Genomic DNA, 23,723 nt, shown 5'->3' with positions numbered 1-23,723 from the left:
AGCAGGAATATAGAACATTTTAGAAACTACACAAATCTTCTCAGACAATGTTATAAGCCTACTAAAGAATAAGCCATTTTACAAAGGATATATCCTTGCCAGTTTCATTCTCTACTTCTACATCTTCCATGGATTCAAAGTACTGACTCCACGGAACAGGAGAAAAGTCCCGCTTTCTTCCAGGGCTAAGGGAAAAAAAAGAGAGAGATTTCAAGTAAAAATTAGTTATGCATGAAAAGGTAAAATCTTCAACAACAAATATTAAACGTAAATCTGAAATGAAAATAGCAAGATATTTTCTCGTAAAGATATGAAGAGTTTTCATACACAAAGTATTACATTAAACTGTTTTAAAAAGCTCATATATGTATAAAATTTTAGGATTTTAGGAAATTCATTAGTATGTTCTTTTTCATTAGTATGTTTTAATCACAAATGTATTGTGTGTATATACACACAACAAAACTGCTACTTCTCTCACCTTGTTCTTGGCTATAGGCTCATTCCTATCCTCTCAATCCACTTTAATATTGTTCCTGCTACATTAATTTTTGGTCACTATTGCTTCTTCATCCCTTTAACCCTTCACATTTTTTCATGCTTCTTTGTCATTTCCCAACCAATCAATATACAAGCTTCATAGAAGGCAAACTGTCCGTATCAATACCTTGAATTTCTGGGCATTTATCTGAAGAGAAGCTCACACAGAAGTGAAATGACTTATCTATTCAATGTAGCATTGCTTGTAATAGAGAAAAATTGGAAATAACCTAAATATCAACAGGTGACTAATTAAAATAAATTTTGGTACACAGAGAAATAATATTTCGTTGTAAAAAGAAGGAAGCGATTATATATTGATAAAATTCCTTATTTATGGATAAGATACACTGTTAAGTAAACAAAGAGACAAACATGATGCACATACTACCATTTGGGTAAAAATGAGAAATATGCATAAATGTAATTGCTTATATATATTTACAATATCTCTGAACGAATACTGATATAACACTGATGGTAACCTGGGAGGGGAACTATGACTGGGAGGTGAGAGGCACAGTTTTCACTGTACATCCCTTTCTATGTTTTGATCTTTGAACCATGTATTATTTTAAATTATTGTTATTTTAAATTATTATATTAAACTATTTTGAAACAAAACAAAAATAATTGATAAATATCTGTTTACAACCTATGTGTTCAACCTTGGATGGAACACAAGAAAGAAACCCTGAGTCTTCCTCTATTTCCACACAGATTCTTTCCAGTAATGTAGGAAATTTAGAATTCCATCAGCAGCAAAACATTAACTCCTGCCTGACAACTTCTTGTATATGCTATGGGACCGAATTGAGAATATGTACAAAGCATAATACAAAGCTACTTTTAAAAACTTAAGTTAATACAAAAGGACTCTAGGTTGACTATAATACTGGAAAGAATTATAGTGGGGCAGCTGGGCAGTAAGGAATGTATTCTCTCAACAGTCAAGTATTTATTGAATATCTACCTTCTACTAGGCATTGAAACAGGTCAGTAGGTCTCAATCCATGTAACAATAAAAACACCTGGGGAGCTTTTAAAAATACTGATGTTTGGATCTCACCTCTAGAAATTGATTTAAATGGTCTGGGATGTGGCCTAGGTACTGATAATTTTTAAAGTTCCCCAAGTTGAGAGAGAGATGCTAGAAATACAAAGGTAGAGTATATGATTTGGAATGAGAGAGGAGTTCAAATTCCTCACAGTTCATACCATTTCCCTATAATTCTTAACACTTGCAGCATGGACTTGGGCAAATTCAAATTATCTAAATTCTTTCTGCCTTGGATTATAATGACTAAGTAAAATAAGTTATCCTTTAAAATAATCTAATACATCTGGCATTTGGTAGTTGCTCAGTAAACGGGTAAACCTATCTTCTGATAGAAAAAGTCCCTCTGTGGAAGTAAACTACAACTTTAGCCTAGACCTATTTTTTGGTTTACTGGTTGCACTTGAATTCCTACTGCAAAACTAAAAGCAGACCTATTTTTTTTTCAGTCAGTTATTTATTTTTATTGAAGTGTAGTTGATTTACAATATTATATTAGTTTCAGGTGTACAGCATAATGATTCAGCATTTTTGCAGATTATACTTCATTATAAGTTATTACAAAATAATGGCCATAATTCCCTGGGCTATACAATATATCCTTGTTGCTTACCTATTTTATACACAGTAGTTTGTATCTGTTAATCCCATACCCCTAATTTATCCCTCCCCCTTCCTGCTCCCCTTTGGTAACCACTAGTTTGTTTTCTATATCTGTGAGTCTGTTTCTATTTTGCATATACATTCACTTGTATTATTTTTTAGATTCCATATATAAGTGATACCATACAGTATTTGTCTTTGTCTGACATTTCACTAAGCATAATATTCTCTAGGTTCATCCACATTGCTACAAATGGCAGAATTTCATTCTAAAAGCAGAACTCTTAATTCTACTTATCAGTCACTCACAAACTCATCTATGCATATACTAAAATTTGAGTACATATGACAATCATAACATAGCATGCCAAACCTATTATAATAGATTCTAAGAATCCATGCATGAAATTTTGATGTCTAGAGCTAGGATATTGTAGTAATAGTACCTAACATTTACTGTACGCAACAGTGAGTCACTGTGCCAATTTACAGGCATGATTCTATTTAATTCTGACAAAACTTTGAGTTGCTTTTATCCCCATTTCTCAGATTAAAAAACAGATTTAGAGATACAAAGCAACTTGCCAAAGGTTCTACAACTACTAAGTAGCAGTGACAGGATGCAAATCCAGTTCCATCACTCTTCAAAGTCTCTGTTCTTTACTCCAATGCTACATTAATTCTCAGAATTTTTTTGTCTCTCACTCTCTCATTTATACTTCTGGAAGTAATAAGGCTTTATGTAGGGCATATTATCAGAGGTTTCCTTTTCAGAGTCTAAATATGACTGATTTTGCCAAGGCCACAGAAACTTTCCAAGTTGGCCAGGTACTAGTTAAAGAAAAATTACTTCCTACCATCAGAAATCATTCCTAGGAAAACAGCCTCCACTTCTAATCTTCATTTAAAAAATAAATTTTCAGGGACTACCCAACTTATACAACATATGAGTAATTCCCATTTAGTTAAAAAGCCAATATCTATACCTCAAAATGTTGCTCCTACTCCCACGGAGATCTTTCTGGCATACTCCTAACATCTGCATTTGAACACATAATTGTTTATACACTCCATGACTTCAGGAAATTTTGCACAAGGTTAGATAAGAAGTAGAATATGAATCTTTATATTCTAGTCAGAAAGAATACTCTGTATTTTAGAGATGAAGTTTTGGTTCTTTTAAAAAATAGTTTCTTATTCTTTTATGCCTAGCTACTTTATGGTCATTACAGCCTGTGTAGCCTGTTTTTAGTTATAATTTTTTATTTTATTATTTACTTATCTATTTAGCCGCGCCACGTGGATTGCAGGATCTTAGTTCCCAACAAGGGGTTGAACCCTGGCCACGGCAGTGAAAGCGTTGAGTTCTAACCACTGGACCGCCAGGGAACTCCCTACTTACAATTGTTTTAAATGAATTAATTACTGACTTTTTTCTCCATGGAGTCATAATGAAAGAATTCTGAAATAAGAACTTTCAAAAGCATAACAAGGTTAAGTTATACTTTAAAAATAAGGATTTATTCACCAAGAACCTATTATATGTATCAGGCTTGTGACTGAGGTGGGGTGGTAGGAGATGCTGGGATTACCATAAAACTAGTGAGACAATGCCTCTGCTCTCAAGAAGCTAATATGAAATACCTAAATATCTAGCATAATGTACAGATAAATACTTTAAATAGCCTAAGAGGTACAGCTAAAGTGCCGTGAACGTTCAGAGGGAATAAAGATTACTTTCAGCTTCGGAAATAGAGACTTCAAAGAAAAAATAATATTTAAGCTATGCATTAAAGGACAAATAGAATTTGGACTGATGATGGAAGCAGGGAAATAGGGAGGGGTAAGGCAGACATTTCAGGGAGAGAGAAGGGCACAAATAAGCACCCAGTATGATGCCTGTCATGGGGGTACTATTAAAAAACGAAGTAAAAAAATAAATGCAATAAGGTGGGAATAAGTACAGCAGTTTTGAAAACTAAGAGCTGATACAAGTAAAAGCAGATAGTGGAGAAAGAATAATAATAAAGTACAAAATATATGATCTTTTTCTGTTATTTGTGTGTTAGGGTCCCAAAAGCCAGATAGGGTTTGAATAGTATTGTAGAAAATGAGCAGCCAATAAAATGCACAGATTAAAGTATTTCTGAAAGATCAATGTGGTGAGAGGTACAAGATGGACTTGATTCTGGAAAACAATATGTTCCAATAACCTGGGTAGGAAAAGATGGGAGTATAGACTGACAATGGAATTTAAAAGGAGGAAAACACAGAAAGAACTTTCAAAAAGGCAATCAACAAATCTCAGGAATGTTCAAGATATGGAAGATGACTGACAGTAGAATCAAAGTCATTCTAAAGTTCTGAACTAATAGATGAATTATTAAGTCCAACAATTTATAAATAAAAATCTACTTTGGGGGACTTTGCTGGTGACACAGTGGTTAAGACTCAGTGCTCCCCATGCAGGGGGCCCAGGTTCGATCCCTGGTCAGGGAACTAGACCCCACATGCATGCTGCAACTAAGAGTTCACGTGCCACAACTAAGGAGCCTGTGTGCCGCAACTAACCAGCCTGCCGGCTGCAACTAGGACCCAGCACAACCAAATAAATAAATAAAAATAAGAAAAAAAATTATTAAAAAAATAATAAAAGTAATAAAAATCTGCTCTGGGAGGTAAATGTATACAAAATTTTTGATGTCAGAAAAAAGTTTATTTCACACCTAACAAAATAAATGTATCATTTCCTCCCATCTCCTGCTACCAGGGGAAGGAGTTCGGCAGCCAAGGAACAAAGTAGCACTATAAGAGACACACAGGAAATATGGCTTCTATCTAAACCACGTGAATCAAGTGTGTTTATGGACCCTTTGCTATTCTCATAGACCCTGTTCGGAATCTGATGACTGATGAGCCCTCACTCTAGAAAAAAATTCATACACATATATTTCGTATACAATTCCCTGGCTTCAAGAAACCCATCTATGAATCTCAAATTAAGAACCCTTGGCCTAACATGAAAAGATGCTCATCATCGCCAATTATTAGAGAAAAGCAAATTAAAACTACAGTGAGGTACCACCTCACACCAGTCAGAATAGCCATCATTAAAAAGTCTACAAATAATAAATGCTGGAGAGGGTGTGGAGAAAGGGAACCCTCTTACACTGTTGCTGGGAACATAAATTGGGACAGTCATTATATAAAACAGTATGGAAATTACTCAGAAAAGTAAGAATAGAGGTGCCATATGATCCAGCAATCCCACTCCTGGGCATATACCCAGACAAAACTATAATATGAAAAGATACAAACACCCCTATGCTCACAGCAGCACTATTTACAATAGTTAAGACATGGAAACAACCTAAATGTCCCTTGACAGATGAATGGATAAAGAAGATGTGGTACATATATACAATGGAATATTACTCAGCCATAAAAAGGAATGAAATAATGCCATTTGCAGCAACATGGATGGACCTAGAGATTATCATACTAAGCAAAGTAAGTCAGAAAGAGAAAGACAAATACCATATGATATCACTTATATGTGGAATCTAAAATACAACACAAATGAACATATCTATGAAACAGAAACAGACTCACAGACATAGAGAACAGACTTGTGGTTGTCAAGGGTGGGAGCCTGGGGGAGAAGAGGATTTTGAGTTTGGGATTAGCAGATGCAAACTAGTATATATAGGACGGATAAACAACAAGGTCCTACTGTATAGCATAGGGAACTATATTCAATATCCCATGATAAACCATAATGGAAAAGAATATGAAAATATATATATTTATAATTGAGTGACTGCTGTACAGCAGAAATTAACACAACACTGTAAATCAACTATACTTCAAGAAAATTTTTTAAAAAAGAACCCTTGGCCTATATGTGGACCTTAACAATCTATTTACAGCAGAAAGAGGAAATTTTTTAAAGAGGAAGAAAAGAATGAGGGGCTACTCCACCCTTAAAACTTTCTAAATCTAAATTAATTTTCCATTTGCTAGAGACTAAAGATTTGTTTTCATAACCCATTTCTGCCTTTATTAATTGTGTGACCTTGGGCAAGTCACTTAACTTCTCCAGGCCTGAGTTTCTTCATGTCAGATAGGGTTATAGCATCAGTTTTACACGCTATGTTATGAGGATTAAAGTAGTCTTCTTATCCTTTGGTTACCCTCAAATTAGCCTGCTCTATTTTTGTCATACAACTAGTCATTGTCTAAAATTAGTGTGTTCCTGTATTTGTTATTATCTTTCACTCACTCCACCTAATTTGCTACTGTTTGAGATCCATGAGAGCAAGAATGTTCTCCATTGGTTCACCAGTGTACTCTCAAAGCCTGACACACTGATGATTATCTGTTGACAGTATGAAATAAGCTAATGTGCATAAAGTACTTAGCTTGGTGTCTTATTATTATTACTATTACTATTATTATTATGCTTTGAGGCTAATAAACAGAATCCTCCTTACTGAATCCTGATAAGGCTTCCAATGAAAGGAAATGGGACATTACAAAGCTACACTAATCAAGACTGTAGTACAAGCATGAGAACAGACATATAGATTAACTGAACAGAATTCAAAGTCCAGAAATAAACTCTAACCTTTACATCAATAGTGGTTCAACAAAGGGGCCAAGACAATTCACTGGGGAAAGAACAGTCTTTCCAACAAATGAAGTCAGGACAACTGCAAAAGTATTCATGCAGAAGTATGAGAATCTAGACCTTTTTCCTCTTACTATATACATAATTAAATCAAAGTGGATCACAAACCTAAATGTAAGAGCTAAAACTATAAAACTCTAAGAAGAAAACACAGGGGTAAATATTGTGATCTTGGGTTAAGCAACAATTTCTTAGATACAACACCAAAAGCAGAAATGATAAAAGAGCAGATTTAGGAGTTGGATTTCACCAAAATTAAAACTATTTATTAAAACTATAAGGACTGGGCTCCACTGGTGGCACAGTGGTTAAGAATCTGCCTGCCAAAGCAGGGAATAAGGGTTTGAGCCCTGGTCCGGGAAGATCCCACATGCCACGGAGCAACAAAGCCCATATACCACAACTACTGAGCCTGCACTCTAGAGCCCGCGAGCCACAGCTACTGAGCCCTCGTGCCACAACTACTGAAGCCCGCACGCCTAGAGTCCATGCTCTGCAACAAGAGAAGCCACTGCAATGAGAAGCCCGCGCACCACAATGAAGAGTAGCCACCACTCGCCGCAACTAAACAAAGCCCGCGCAGCAACAAAGACCCAATGCAGCCAAAGAAAAAACCACCACAAACTATAGAGACTTCCCTGGTGGTGCAGTGGTTAAGAATCTGCCTGCCAATGCAGGGGACACGGGTTCGAGCCCTGATCCGGGAAGATCCCACATGCTGCAGAGCAACTAAGCCCGTGTGCCACAACTACTGAGCCTGCGCTCCAGAGCCCACAAGCCACAACTACTAAGCCCACATGCCACAACTACTGAAGCCCGCGCGCCTAGAGCCAGTGCTCTGCAAAAAGAGAAGCCACTGCAAAGAGAAGCCTGTGCACTGCAACAAAGTGTAGCCCCCGCTCGCCACAACTAGAGAAAGCCCACATGCAGCAACGAAGACCCAACGCAGCCAAAAATAAATAAATAAATTTAATTAATTAAAAAAACACTATATATATTTTTACAGTATGGCTATGTACAGATTACCCCAGGTTAAATTTTATTTCCAATAATTATAAGCTTTGTGACCATTATTAACAACTTATTTCTGCCTTAATTTCCTCAACTGTAAGCTCTGAAATGTGATTACAAGCAGGCATATAAGTACTTCATAAATGTTAGTTATTACAGAAACACTGTTCATAGCTAAGCCACACAGTATACTGATATTTTCTTTCTTGTAGAACTTTTGTCCAGAATTAATAACTGTCTCTTATTTTTTTACTGAGGTTTCTATTAAACTATCACTAATTGCTTCCCCAAACCTTTTAATAGACAAAAGACATTAATAGGCATTTCACAAAAGAGGAAACACAAATAGCCTATAGACACATTAAACGGTTCCCAATTTCATTCATAGTCAAGAGACATAATTTTTTTAAAAACAGGAGAAAATCAAACTTTAACAACATGTATATAGGGGAGAGACCAGGAAAATTGACTCACTCCAAAAGACATAAAATTTTAAATCACAGTAAGGTATAATTTCACACCCAGCATGCTGACAAAATATAAGAAGCCAAACATTACCACATCCTGGGGAGGATACGGATCAGATGGAACTGTCATCCACTGCTGGTGGGAGTGTAAATGGGGAAAACTGTTTGGAAAACAGTGAGGCATCACCTGGTAAAACTGAACAGGTGTCCTTCAATCTAGCAGTTTCAGTTTACAGAGAAACGCCTGTACTTAAGTACTAAGATACACATAAAAGGATGTTCACAGAAGCATTTCCATAAAAGCAAAGAATAACAAGCAAGCTAAATGTTCACTATCAGTGGAATATACAAATTGTGATATATTCAGACAGTTGAATATGGCACTGATGTGAAAATGGATGTGCTAGAATTACATGCAATAACATGGATGAACCTCAAAAGTATATTTGGAAAAAGATATAAGCACAGAAGAATAAATGCAGTATGATTCCATTAGTAATAAAGTTCAGAAACAGGCAAAACTAAACAATATGTTTTTATGAATATATGAATAGGTGGTAAAAATATAAAGTGAAGCAAGGAAATGATAAACATGCAATTCAAGGCTGTGGAGAGTGGAAATGCTCTTGTGGAGAGGCAATGAGCTTCTAAAGTGCTGACAAAGAAACTAACACAACATTGTAAAGCAATTATACTCCAATAAAGATGTTAAAAAATTTTTTTTAATTAAAAAAAAGGTTCTATGTCATAAGTTAGGTGGTGAATACATGGGAATTTATTTTATTCTTCTTTAAACTGTACATATTTTTAAACTTTTCTTTTTCATAATTATTGTAAAGCAATTATACTCCAATAAAGATGTTAAAAAATTTTTTTTAATTAAAAAAAAGGTTCTATGTCATAAGTTAGGTGGTGAATACATGGGAATTTATTTTATTCTTCTTTAAACTGTACATATTTTTAAACTTTTCTTTATATTTCATAATTAAACATTTTTTAATTTAAGAGAAATTTATAAATCTATAAAATTTATATAAATTTATAATTTGAGAAATCTATAAAACTTCTCTTAATATGGTCAACCACATTAAATGATCTATCAGGTTCATTTTTTTCTTTGGAAACTCCCTTCTCTGGCACCTTCTACTCATCTGCTCCAAATGAGACTGCTTGCTCTCTGGAAAGAATGAAGTCCTGTCATTTCATCATCATCCTGGAATTGAATTCCCCTTGCCTTTCCTCTGTGTTGAATCCCTGATTCCCATATCCCACATTTTTCTTGATGCACTCTTTTTTTTTTAATTCTATTTTTGGCTGCGTTGGGTCTTCGTTGCTGCGTGCAGGCTTTCTCTAGTTGCGGCGAGCAGGGGCTACTCTTCCTTGTGGTGCGCGGGCTTCTCACTGCAGTGGCTTCTCTTGTTGCGGAGCATGGGCTCTAGGCGTGCAAGCTTCAGTAGTTGTGGTACGCAGGCTCAGTAGTTGTGGCACACGGACTTAATTGCTCCGCAGCATGTGGAATCTTCCCGGACCAGGGCTCAAACCCGTGTCCCCTGCATTGGCAGGCGGATTCTTAACCACTGCGCCACGAGGGAAGCCTGATACACTCTCTCATTTGATGGAACACATCCTCCATTAGCTTTCTGAGAAAGAGGGAATAATTTTGAAACTCTGCATGTCAGGAAATGCTGTTACCCATTTTTACACTTGACTGACAGCTTTCTCTGGTATAGAAATTTTGTCAGGGGCTGTTTCCATCATCGATAACTAGGCGCCTTGGTAGATCCAACTTGGGAAATGTTGGCTAAAATTATATGTATGTGTGTATAAAAATATATGAATATATAAAAATAATTATATATAAGACCATATTTATATAATTATACTGATTATATTTTTAAAATATACATAGGGAATTCCCTGGCGGTCCAGTGGTTAGGACTTGGCACTTCCACTGTCGTAGCCCAGGTTCAATCCCTGGTCAGGGAACTAAGATCCCACAAGCTGTGCAGCCAAAAGAAAATAAATAAATAAATGGTCTTATATTCATTCCTTCTTTTTAAATGAGGCTGGCAAGAAAGTAAGGAATATGGAATACTGAGGCCAAAAGTTAAGTGAAGATGGGAACTCAGAGAGGCATTCAGTCCATTAAAGCTGGCTTTTATCTTAATGGCATTTGCCAACCAGCTGAACCTGAGGTTTTGGGGGTTTCCTGGGGCACACAGAACAAGACACAAAGCACAAGGTGGGAATCCTTGGTGGAGAGGCCAGTAGAAGTTATTTTTCCCATAAAGCTGAGATCTCAAAGGATCATATCGTCAGTGAAAGGGTAAAATAGTAATGCTCTGCTCTCTACTCTGATCTCAGGACTAAAAGAAAAAAAAAATACATGTCTTGAAACTTGGCATTGAATGAACGGGAGAAGAGAGAAAAAAAATAAAGTCTTTCTCTGATGAAACTGTAACCACAGACAACTCTTAAACTGATTTTAGCTAAATTCATACACTTAATTATTCGAATAAGTTTCAAGTTGAGAATTTAAAGTGAACCCACACCAGCAGTGCCCTCAGGAGCCCAACAGAAACAAAGACAAATCCTCTCTGAAGGAATCAACCTTCATTCCAGGACCAAGAACTCCCATAAATTAAGTTCCAAAGCACATGACCATCTCACAGTCAAAAACCATAAAACATGTGAGAAAACAGATGTATAAAGGCTTCATATATTGAAATTATATGGTAGAATATAAAATAACTGTTTCATATGTTTAAAAAATAATAGAAACTTGAAACAAATACAACTTCTAAAATGAAAAGAATAGAATTAAAAAGAAAATGATCAGTTTAACAGCTAAGGAGAAAGGTAAACTAATACATCTGCTCAGATATATCTGGATACATCTAGAATGCAACATAAAAACAAAAGATGAAAAATATGGAAGAAGTTAAGAGATATGCACGAAACAGAAATACGTTTTACATATGTCAAATCAGAGTTATAACAGGAAATTAGAGAACGGATAAAGGTTTGAAGAGTAGTAGCTGAAGTTTTCATAACTGAAACTATCAATCACAGATTCCTGAAGGTCAACAAAACACAAGATTTTAAGAGAATTACCATATTATGGTCAAAGTACACAACACTAAATACAATTATGTTAAAATCAGTCCCTACTCCCCAAAATGCAAAATGACGTATACATTAATTTGTTCATTTCAGTACTATTTGAAATAGAAAACGATAAAAAGAACCCAACATCCATCAATAGGGAAACTGTTGAATAAACTGTGTTATATTCACACAATAGAGTTCTATGCAGCTGCAGAAAAAAAAAAAGAAATCTTTATATACTGTTAAGGAGTGATCAGGATATATTAAATTTTAAAAAGTAATATGCAGGGACTTCCCTGGCGGCACAGTGGTTAAGAATCCGCTTGCCGGGGCTTCCCTGGCGGCAGAGTGGTTAAGAATCCACCTGCCAATGCAGGGGACACGGGTTCGAGCCCTGGTCCAGGAAGATCCCACATGCCGTGGAGCAACTAAGCCCGTACGCCACAACTATTGAGCCTGCGCTCTAGAGTCCACAATCCACAACTACTGAAGCCCGCGCACCTAGAGTCCATGCTCTGCAACAAGAGAAGCCACTGCAATGAGAAGCCCATGCACCGCAATGAAGAGTAGCCCCCGCTCACCACAACTAGAGAAAGCCCACACACAGCAACAAAGACCTAATGCAGCCAAAAATAAATAAATAAATAAATTTATTAAAAAAAAAAAAGTAAAGCAGAATGGTATATATGTTATCTTTTATCTAAGAAAGAAGGGGATATAAATATATAAACTTTTTTTAAGTGGAAGGATTAAACAAAAAATAATGAAAATAGTTAATCTGTAGGGTACCAGAGGGAAAAAGGACAGATGCTATACTTTTCTGAATACACTATTATAGTTCCAATTTTGGAGTCATGTAAATAATTTTACTTTTCTTTTACAAATATGTTTAAAAGTTTGTAAAAACCAATCACCACCACCAACAAAAAAAGGGAACAAATTAACCTAATGGTATACTAACAATTATTCCAAGTGACTTTAAAACATAATTATTTGACTATGTATCTCTGGTGGGATATACTTTAAGGGAAAAAACAACTGAATAGAAGTCTTAAACAGTATTCAGTAATCACATTGTTACTAGCTTTTTTAAAAATTTAATTAAATTAATTTATTTATTTGGTTGTGCCAGGTCTTAGTTGCCACCGGCGGGCTCCTTAGTTGCGGCTTGCTGGCTCCTTGGTTGTGGCATGCATGTGGGATCTAGCTCCCTGACCAGGGACCGAACCCGGGCCCCCTGAATTGGGAGCAAGGAGTCTTAACCACTGAGCCACCAGGGAAGTCCCTGTTAGTAGCTTTTATTGGTGGTATAATTGGTTATTTTGAACATCACATAAGTGCATATTTATATACATATATAAAGCAAGTAGGTAGTTAGGTTAATATAATGAGGAACCAAAATTCCCACTGTAAGAGAAAAGACATAAAGTCAAAGAATTTTAAAACCTCGTAATTTTTTTTTTTTTTGGCCATGCCGTGCGCTTTGCAGGATCTTAGCTCCCTGACCAGGGATTGAACCCGCACCCTCAGCAGTGAAAGCACAGAGTCCTAACCACTGGACCACCAGGGAATTCCCAAAAACCCTGTAATCTTAAGTTTGAATTGGAAATATCAACATGAACTCATGATTCCCTTTGTGTTAAAAAAAAAATATGCTACCTCTGTCACTGTAAAGGCCTATAGCAATAATCAACCTAGTAGCAATGAGTTCCTCTAGTGCCTAAACTGAGATATTTAAATACCATTTCCAGCTTCTAGAAGCTGCCTGTATTACCTGGCTCACAGGTTCTTCCTCCATTTTCAAAGCCAGCAAGCAATGTGGCATCTTCAAATTGCTCTCAGATTTTGGCCTACTCTTCTGCCTCCCTCTTCTTTAAAGGACACTTGTGATTACATGGGACCCACTCAAATAATCCAGGATAATATCTTTATTTTAAAGTCAGCTGATTAGCAACCTTAATTCCATCTGCAACCTTAATTCTCCTCTGCCATGTAAAATAATCCAGGCACAGGTTCCAGTGATCTCGAGCATCTTTGGGATATCATTGCTTTGTCTGCCACAGATTTCTAAAGTCTTTGTATTATTTCAGAAGGATGGCAGAAATATTGATTCAACTTGCACTTTTTTAAAATTTTTATTTATTTATTTTTGGCTGCATTGGGTCTTCATTGCTGCGTGCAGGCTTTCTCTAGTTGCGGCGAGCAGGCCTCTCATTGCAGTGGCTTCTCTTATTGCGCAGCATGGGTTCTAGGCGCACGGGCTTCAGTAGTTGTGGCACACGTGCACAGTAGTTGTGTCTTGCGGGCTGTAGAGCACAGGCTCAGTAGTTGTGACACATGGGCTTAGCTGCTCCACGGCATGTGGGATCTTCCTGGACCAGTGATTGAACCCGTGTCCCCTGCATTGGCAGGTGGATTCTTTTTTTTTTAAATTGGAGTAAAATTGCTTTACAATGTTGTGTTAGTTTCTGTTGTAGAATGAAGTGAATCTATATCTTTACCTATATCCCCTCCCTCTTGGACCTCCCTCCCCCCCCCCCATCCTGGTCATCACAGAGCACCAAACTGAGCTCCTGTGCTATACAGCAGATTCCCACTATCTATTTTACACATGGTAATGTATTTATGTCAAACCTAATGTCCCCGTTCGTGCCACCCTCCCCTTCCCCCTGTGTCCACATATCCGTTCTCTACATCTACATCTCTATTCCTGCCCTACAAATAGGTTCATCTGTATGATTTTTCTTGATTCCACATATATGCATTAATATACGATATTTGTTTTTCTCTTTCTGGCTTACTTCATTCTGTATGACAGACTCTAGGTCCATCCACATCTCTACAAATGACCCAATTTCGTTCCTTTTTATGGCTAATATTCCATTCTATATATGTGCCACATTTTCTTTATCCATTCATCTATCGTTGGACATTTAGGTTGTTTTCATGTCCTGGCTATTGTAAATAGTGCTGCAATGAACACTGAGGTACAAGTGTCCTTTTGAATTATGGTTTTCTCAGGGTATATGCCCAGTAGTGGGATTGCTGGATCATATGGTAATTCTATTTTTAGTTTTTTAAGGAACCTCCATACTGTTCTCCATAGCGGCTGTATCAATTTACATTCCCACCAACACTGCAAAAGGGTTCCCTTTTCTCCACACCCTCAACATTTATTGTTTGTAGATTTTTTGATGATGGCCATTCTGACTGGTGTGAGGTGATACCTAATTGTAGTTTTGATTTGCATTTCTCCAATAATTAGTGATGTTGAGCAACTTTTCATGTGGCAGGCAGATTCTTAACCACTGCGCCACCAGGTAAGTCCCTGACTTGCACTTTTATATATTAAGTATGCATGTTAAAATGTCTAAGGCAAAAATCTTACGTTATCCATTAAAAAACTGTAAGAACTAGTACATAATTTCAGTAAAGTTGCAGAATACAAGATCAATATACAAAAATCAATGGTATTTCTATACACTTGAAATAAACAATCCAAAAATGAAATTAAGAAAACAATTCCGGCCGCGGGCCGGAAGCTGCTCCCGGCCGGTTCCCGGCTGCTGCCCGCCGAGAGCCGTCGCGGGCCGGCGGGGGAAGCGGCGGGCCGGGAACGGCGCAGACGCGGCGCCTGCCGGGGAGCGGGCAGCGGCCTCGCCATGAACCCCAGGGGCCTGTTCCAGGACTTCAACCCGAGTAAGTTCCTCATCTACGCCTGCCTGCTGCTCTTCTCCGTGCTGCTGCCCCTCCGCCTGGACGGCGTCATCCAGTGGAGCTACTGGGCCGTGTTCGCCCCCATCTGGCTGTGGAAGCTCCTGGTCCTCGCGGGCGCCTCGGTGGGCGTGGGCGTCTGGGCGCGGAACCCGCGCTACCGCGCGGAGGGGGAAGCCTGCATAGAGTTTAAGGCCATGCTGATCGCCGTGGGCATCCATCTGTTGCTGCTCATGTTCGAGGTCCTGGTTTGCGACAGAGTGGAGCGGGGGACCCACTTTTGGCTGCTGGTCTTCATGCCGCTCTTCTTCGTGTCCCCCGTGTCCGTGGCCGCCTGCGTGTGGGGCTTCCGACACGACCGGTCCCTGGAGCTGGAGATCCTGTGCTCCGTCAACATCCTGCAGTTCATCTTCATCGCCCTGAGGCTGGACCGGATCATCCACTGGCCGTGGCTGGTGGTGTTTGTGCCCCTCTGGATCCTCATGTCGTTCCTCTGCCTGGTGGTCCTGTATTACATCGTCTGGTCCCTCCTGTTTCTGCGCTCCCTAGATGTGGTTGCTGAGCAGCGAAGAACACATGTGACCATGGCCATCAGCTGGATAACGATCGTGGTGCCCCTGCTCACCTTCGAGGTTCTGCTGGTGCACAGGCTGGACGGCCACAACGCGTTCTCCTTCATCTCCATATTCATCCCCCTTTGGCTTTCGTTAATCACGTTGACGGCCACCACGTTTAGGCGGAAAGGGGGCAACCACTGGTGGTTTGGTATTCGCAGAGATTTCTGTCAGTTTCTGCTCGAAGTTTTCCCATTTTTAAGAGAATATGGGAACATTTCCTATGATCTACATCATGAAGATAGTGAAGATGCCGAAGAAACAGCGGCTCCAGAAGCGCCTAAAATCGCTCCGATGTTTGGCAAGAAGGCCAGGGTGGTGATAACCCAGAGCCCTGGAAAATATGTTCCCCCACCCCCCAAGTTAAGTATTGATATGCCAGATTAAACCCGTCTTCTGGGGCGTGTCCGCCAGTGGAAGAGAAACCGTATACACACAAAATCCACCTTCCATTGGCCTCTTTTGCTCATCCATGCCAAACCTGGAACTGAAAACAGGCTGCAAACATCATTTCATGCCTTGTTTGAGATTGATGCCTATCAGTGACTCATCAGTATTCACCAGAGATGTAGGAGGTTATTTGACTGTACAGCTGTGTGTGCGTGCAGTGTGCCTCCATATGTGAGGAGCTTGTTCTCTAGGCTGGTGTTGGCGAGCTAGCTGAGAGCAGCAAATAGAATTGTTTAGGTGGGTCCTCAAATGGAGTGACTACACAGCTGGGTTTTTTTTTAAGTGGTACTGTACCTATCAAAAGTATTGTTTTGAAAAGTATTTTTATACACTGCTAACGTAAAATTGTATTTCAGATTGTGCCTGTTGTCACAGTAGCAAATGTAAAGAATTCTCTTTCCCACCACTTGCATATAAGCCTCATAGTTGTTATTTTTAGTGTTCCTACTGTTAGAATGGTTTTTCTTTGGGTTTTGCCGATACTGGTTTTTAATAGCCTAATAGATGAATTTTTCTCATGCAGTGAACCCATCCATATGTGATATTTATATGACTATTTTAGCACTGTAACATATTATGTTGAATTCTAGTTCTGTGCAGTACGGTGTATTATGTTAAAGTATTTTTTTAAGTTTATATGTGAAGATACATGTCTACCGCAGATGTCGTTAAAGATTGCTTAAAACATGAATATGTACCTGGCATGGGGTCTTATTAAAATTCTAGGCATTTGAATATGGGGGTTGAAAGTCCCAAGGATCTTCATATTCAGGTGTTAGATGATTCCGTCCGCACAGCTTGGAGGTCTCTCTTGGAAGGAGCCACCATCCTTTGGGAACACGTGACATGCTCCAGTGTGGTACCAGAGCCTAAAGCGACACTTATTTAGCACTTTGAATTCATCTCTTCAGGAACAACCAAAAGAAGCAGGTGGTGTGTCCATTTCTAAGAATCTTAGAATATTAGTTGGCCATGATATAAAGTGGTGTTTGTACTTGTCTTTGGAAAGCTGGAGAGAGCGGCCTTAACCGGAAATGGTCAGCAGGATCAGGTATTGTTTTAAGGTCCAGACGTTTTGATCTGGCAGCGACAAGGAAGTAACAGTTCAGGTTATTTTTTAAATTTTGCTTTAGGTTCTGTGGTACCAGGGAATCAGAAGGGCAAAAACCAGATCCTGGGAGAGTAATGTTCTTCTGACTGAGGACAAATAAATACTTCCAAAAGAAGGTTAAAATTAAAAAAAAAAAAAAAGAAAACAATTCCATTTATAATAGCACTGATATAACATTGCTGAAATTTAAAAAGATATACATAAGTAGAAAGGCATCCCATATTCATGGATTAGAAGATTTATTACTAAAATGGCAATATTCCCCAAACTGATTTACAGATTCAAAGTAATAACTAACAAAATTGTATCTAACTTCCTTGCAGAAATTGACAAGCTAATCCTAAAATTAACATGGAAATTCAAGGGACATCGAAGACTCAAAACAAATTTTAATGAAAGACATGGTTGTAAGACTCATACTTCCTGATTTCAAAACTTGCTACAAAGCTATAGTAATAAATACAGTGTGATCCTGGTATATAGGCAAATATATAAATCAATGGTATAGAATTGAGAGTTAAAAAATAAACCCATACATTCATGGTCAATTGATTTTTGACCAGAGTGCCAAGATAATGCAAGGAGGAAAGAGGAGTCCTTTCATTAAATGGTGTTGGGACAATGGATATCCACATGCAAAAGAACAAAGCTGAACCCATTCCTCACATCGTACATAAAAATTAACTTAAGGGCTTCCCTGGTGGCGCAGTGGTTGAGAGTCTGCCTGCCGGTGCAGGGGACACGGGTTCGTGCCCCGGTCCGGGAAGATCCCACAGGCCACGGAGTGGCTGAGCCCGTGAGCCGTGACCGCTGAGCCTGCGCGTCCGGAGCCTATGCTCCGCAACGGGAGAGGCCACAACAGTGAGAGGCCTGCGTACCGCAAAAAAAAAAAAAAAAAAACTTAAAATGGATCATAGATCTCTATGCAAGAGCTAAAACTATAAAACTGTAAGAAAAAAACATCGGCATAAATCTTCATGACCCTAGGTTAGGCAAAGGCTTCTTAGATATGATACTAAAAGCATGAGAAAAAAAATAAATTGAACTTTATCAAACTTAAAAATGTTTGGTTCAAAGGACACCATTAAAGGGAATTCCCTGGCAGTCCAGTAGTTAGGACTTGGCGCTTTCACTGCCCAGGCCGGGGTTCAATCCCTGGTTGGGGAACTGAGATCCCACAAGCCTTGCGGCACAGCCGAAATAAAAACAAAAACAAAGGACACCATTAAAAACATGAAAGATAACCCACAGAATGGGAGAAAATACCCACAAATCATAGATCTGATAAGGAACTTGTATCTAGAATATATAAAGAACTCATAACTCAATACAAAGACAACCCATTTTTTTAATGAGCAAAGGATTTGAATAGACATTCCTCCAGAGAAGGTATACAAATGGTCAATAAGGACATGAAAAGATATTCAGCATCATTAGTTATTAGGGAAATGCAAATCAAAACCACACAAAGAACCACTTCACACCACTAAGATGGCTATAAACAAAAAGAATGGCAATGACAAGTGTTGGCAAGAATGTAGAGAATTAAAACCCACATACATTGCTGATGATAATATAAAATGGTACAGCTGCTTTGGAAAACAGTTCCTCAAAAGGTTAAACAGAGAGATGCCATATGATCTAGCAATTCCACTCCTAGGTATACCCAAAAGACATGAAAACATATTTCTACATAAAAACTTGTATAAGAATGTTCATATCGTCATTGTTCATAATAGTTAAAAAGTAGGAGCAACTCAAATGTCCATCAATTGTTGAATGGATAAATAAGATTTGGTATATATCCATACAACGGAATATTATTTGGCAATAAAAGGAATGAAATATTACAACATGCCACAATGTAGATGAACCTTGAAAATATTATGGTAAGCAAAAAAGGTCAGTCACAAAAGAGCACATATATTGTTTAATTCCATTTATTGTAAATGTCCAGATTAGGTGTATCTATAGAGACAGAAAACAGATTGGTTGGTTTGGGGGAAAGTGAGGGCTAACTGCTAATGGTTATAAAGTTTCTTTTTGGGGTGTTGAACATGTTCTAAATTGTGGTAATGGCTGCAGAACTCTGGGAATATGCTTAAAAAAAACACTGTACACTCTAAAGGACTCAGTTGTATGGTATGTGAATTCTACCTCAATAAAGTTGTTACCAACAAATGATGGGGAACATTCAAAGAATAGATATCATTAGTACACTAATAGAGAAAAAAAATGGAATGAGAAAAAGGAACACAGGTCAGATGAAACAAAATACAAAATAAGGGGCTTCACTGGTGGCGCAGTGGTTGAGAGTCTGCCGGCCAATGCAGGGGACACGGGTTCGTGCCCCGGTCTGGAAAGATCCCACATGCTGCGGAGAGGCTGGGCCTGTGAGCCATGGCCGCTGAGCCTGCGTGTCCGGAGCCTGCGTGTCTGGAGCCTGTGCTCCGCAACAGGAGAGGCCACAACAGTGAGAGGCCCGTGTACCGCAAAAAACAAACAAACAAACAAAAACAAACTAAGATGGCAGAAATAAATCCAAATATATCAAGGGTAGGCTAAATACTCTAGGTCTGAAATACCCTCAGATGAGATTTTTTTTTTTTAATTCTAGCTATACACTACTTAAAAAGAGACAAAAAGTTCCAAAATTTAAAAAATGGACAAAGACATAGTAGGTAAATATTAGCCAAAACCATTTTAGGTTAGATGTTCTTTCTCAAACTTTAGGGCATTCTTCTATCAACTTCTAATTGAGGTACTGCTGTGGAGATTTTTTTTTTTAATTTATAGGGATTTTTTTGGTCATCTCTTACCACTTTAAAAAAATTTTTATTTTATATTAGAGTATCGCTGTTGAGATTTCTTTTTTTTTTTTTTTTTTTAATGGTACGTGGGCCTCTCACTGCTGTGGCCTCTCCCGTTGCGGAGCACAGGCTCCAGACGTGCAGGCCCAGCGGCCACGGCCCACGGGCCCAGCCGCTCCGCGGCACACGGGATCCTCCCAGACCGGGGCACGAACCCGTGTCCCCTGCGTCGGCAGGCGGACTCTCAACCACTGCGCCACCAGGGAAGCCCGAGATTTCTTTTTAAGAATCTTTTTATCCCTCATATTTCTAAATTTTAATCTTAATGTAGAACAAGCTTCTTCCTAGGAGATTCCTTAAACTTTCTCTTCTATTGAATTTATATCTACTATACATGTTTTCATTCCCAACATTTATATTTTGTTCTCTGAAACAAGGTTCCTTTTTTTGTAAAAGAGCATCCTGTTCTTGTTTCACAGATGCCCTACTCTCTTGTCTCTGACCAGAGATATTAGGTTTTTTAGTATTTTCTTTTGTTCTATGCATTATTGTTTCCTTTTCCCATTTTGTTTTTGCCTGTCTTTTGTGTTAGAGGATTTCCCTGGATGGCTGGTGATTCTATGAAAAAGCAGGGTTTGTTGACTATTGAATATCACTGTACAGTTATCAAGTAGAGACCCAGCCTTTTAAATGGGGGACTCTTCCACCAAATATCAGTATCTGCATGTCTTTTCTCTTAGGCCAGTCATTGCTCCAGAGAGGAATCCTCCAATCTCCTGCCTGGGGACATAAGGCTAGCTGTGAGCCTTCGGGAAAAGAAACTGTATAGTCTCATTTGTTCATTCACTCAACAGATATTCACTGAGCACCTATGAGATACTATTTTAGGCACTGGGAATACTGAAGTGAACAAAAGACAAAACCCGCTACTCTTGTGTTAACACTCAGTAGAAGGAGACATAGCAAAAATTTTCAAGGTAGCAATATGTGCCACGTAAAGCCAGGAAGGGAGACAATGAATATCAGGTTGGGAAGGAATGTAATTTTAAATCAGTGATCAGGAAAGGCATCTTTAAGCAAAGACCTGAGGGAGGTAAAGGAGAAAGCCATGAACATATTTAGAAGACACAACACGTACCTTCACTTAATACCTGTTTCATCCAGTTGCTTTATCTTTGCCCGCATAAGCCTACTGAGTCCAGAGCCATCTGGTTCAATTCCTCCAAAAGTTAACCTGTCTCCCATTATTGAGAAATTTATTTTCAATAAATTGAGGGAAAGGAAAAGATCTGGGAGTCTAATAGAGTCAATCAATCCTCCTGTGTTTAGAGCCCTTTCAGAGGTACCTAGCACCTATAATTCCTGAGCATTTATGGGGTTGTGATATAGATTAGTCTGCACTTTCTCCTTCTGTGGGTAGTTTTCAGTTTGCTCTTCTCCGTTAGTGAGTTAACATTCTTCAACTTGCTATCTTCCTAAATCTTGGTATCTTATCTTCCCTCCTCTTCTTTGTCCTTTGATCATATTCCTTTTTCCAAATTACTTTAATTTCATGGGGTTTGGGGAGAAAATGGAGATGAATTAATGAATTAATTTCAACAACAACTCTCTAGGGTAGCTACTATTACTCCTCTTTTGCAAATGAGAAAAGTAAAGCCACGGGAGGTTAAATATCAATAACTCATCCAACAGCATAGAAAGCAGATCAGCTAGAATCTTATTCTTAGGGTCACTTCCTTATCAGTTTTCAATACTACCCTCAAAATAATACTAGGTTCTCTCTCCATTCTTTAAATCATCAAAGCTAAGAATGAGCACCCAGAAATCCCCAGGAAGAGGTGAAAGAGGATTGGTTCCTGCTGTACGGCAAATGATTGGTAGAGGACCCTTACAGCAAGCCAAAGTACCATGGAGACTAAGAAGAAAGTCAATGTTTACTACTGTAATGAAAATGATGGGAGAAAGCAGAAGGGTGGAGTGGAAAGGAAGAATCAAAGACAATTCTCAAGTTTTTCTGATGTCATTCACAAAGAAAGAACAGAGGAGAACTTTTAAAAGAGTTCCAACTTACTATATACTGATTTACCATGTGCTTGAAAATCCTACATCCTATCCCTAATACTTTTCTCTGTTGGCCATTGATGAGAGTGTTAATGTTAATTGGGCATCATGGAATCCAAAAATGGAAATAGTGGCATTTCACACAGTCCTGCATTAGACATTGGCCCAACATACAATGTAGTTTCAAGCAAATGAATGAAACCAACCTCACTTACAACCATTTTCAGACAAGATACTTAGTTTATGGGAACTTTGAACCTGCTGAGTCAGATGACACAAAAACATACTTTGTTTTCTTTTTTTTTTTTTTGCGGTACGCGGGCCTCTCACTGTTGTGGCCTCTCCCATTGCAGAGCACAGGCTCCGGACGCGCAGGCTCAGCGGCCATGGCTCACGGGCCCAGCCGCTCCGCGGCATGTGGGATCCTCCCGGACCGGGGCATGAACCTGCGTCCCCTGCATCGGCAGGCAGACTCTCAACCACTGCACCACCAGGGAAGCCCTATTTTTTTAATTTTTATTTTTCTTGGAATTTTATTTTATTCAAGATAATACAAGAGAAGAAGGGTGAACAGAAATGAGCATTGGCAGAGATTGGGAGGATGGTGAGTGTTAAGCCATCATTATTTTGGAGTTAGGTTTAATCTTAGTATCTCTCAAACATTTCCCTCAAAATAACATCCATGACAAAGGAGCATGTTTAAATATCTAGGCGTGTGGTTACCAAATTTTTTTAATCTGTAGTGGACACCATATTCTCTATGCTTTTACTTTATTGTTGGCCTCTCCCCGTGAGAATATCAGCTCCATAAGAGGCACATGATTGTTTTATTACTATATCCCCATGCTTTGTTTTAAATGGATGTCGACAGACTGCTGCAGCACAAGAACTATAATCTTATACCTCTGATAATAAAGAATTCTGCTTTACTCAAGTTAGAAATTTTTCTAAATTTTATTTCTACCATTCACCTAACATCAGAACAGCATAATTAATAACTTCTTTTTCCAAAACTCTAAAAGTAAATAGAAAAAAGGATATAAGGACAATTCTACTGAAATGATCTGGCCTCAAACAAAAATACAACCAGTGAGACATCAGTAATGAAAGCAGAAAAGCAGACAGAATACAAGGCTTTTTGATATTTTGCAAGGAACAAATGGAGCTGTTCACTCTCTTAATGTGTGTGGCGATATTCAGTCATCAGAACGCATGTAAGTTACTATACTGCTTAGACATATCACAATAGGAAGAAAGCAAGCAGGTTTGAGGTCAGAGTTTAAAAGCCAATAAAATCCATACAGAAAATCCTAATGAAGTATATTTCAGAACCAATGGCCACATAACACCTTCCCCAGACTCACCTGAATGCCATAATGATCCAGGAAAAAAGACAAAGAGCAAATATCTTTAGGGCAATTATTTGAGAGATTCTTTCCAGTCACAACTTGCTTATATATAAACAGGGAACATAATTCCAATTAAAC

The 23,723-nt window shown here is 38.4% G+C and overlaps 2 protein-coding genes across 5 annotated transcripts in view; one reads left to right on the top strand and one right to left on the bottom strand.

The window, feature by feature from the left end:
- Window positions 1-23,723, bottom strand: part of PPME1 (protein phosphatase methylesterase 1) — a 79,766-nt gene that overhangs the window by 42,260 nt on the left and 13,783 nt on the right. For all 3 annotated transcript variants that reach the window (XM_007448091.1, XM_007448092.1, XM_007448093.1), the window contains exon 2: window positions 92-185. In XM_007448091.1, coding sequence (XP_007448153.1) covers window positions 92-185 — 94 coding nt within the window. The remainder of the gene's footprint in view (window positions 1-91; window positions 186-23,723) is intronic.
- Window positions 15,139-16,191, top strand: LOC103071248 (transmembrane protein 185B-like). Of its 2 annotated transcripts, XM_007448090.1 has the most exons (2): window positions 15,139-15,173; window positions 15,351-16,191. In XM_007448090.1, the coding sequence occupies exons 1-2, from the start codon at window positions 15,139-15,141 to the stop codon at window positions 16,189-16,191; spliced, it is 876 nt and encodes a 291-aa protein (XP_007448152.1). The 2 variants fall into 2 exon arrangements, with proteins under 2 accessions (XP_007448152.1, XP_007448151.1); XM_007448089.1 differs by having other exon boundaries at window positions 15,139-16,191.

The sequence above is a fragment of the Lipotes vexillifer genome, unplaced genomic scaffold (genome assembly GCF_000442215.2).
Source record: "Lipotes vexillifer unplaced genomic scaffold, Lipotes_vexillifer_v1.1 scaffold640, whole genome shotgun sequence".
Classification (NCBI taxonomy): Eukaryota; Metazoa; Chordata; class Mammalia; order Artiodactyla; family Lipotidae; genus Lipotes; species Lipotes vexillifer.
The sequence above is the reverse complement of the archived record's forward strand: the minus strand, read 5'-3'. Positions and strand labels throughout refer to the sequence as shown.

Coding starts and splice junctions, on each gene's coding strand:
- LOC103071248 (XM_007448089.1), top strand. CDS start 15,139: ATGAACCCCAGGGGCCTGTTCCAGGACTTCAACCCGAGTAAGTTCCTC.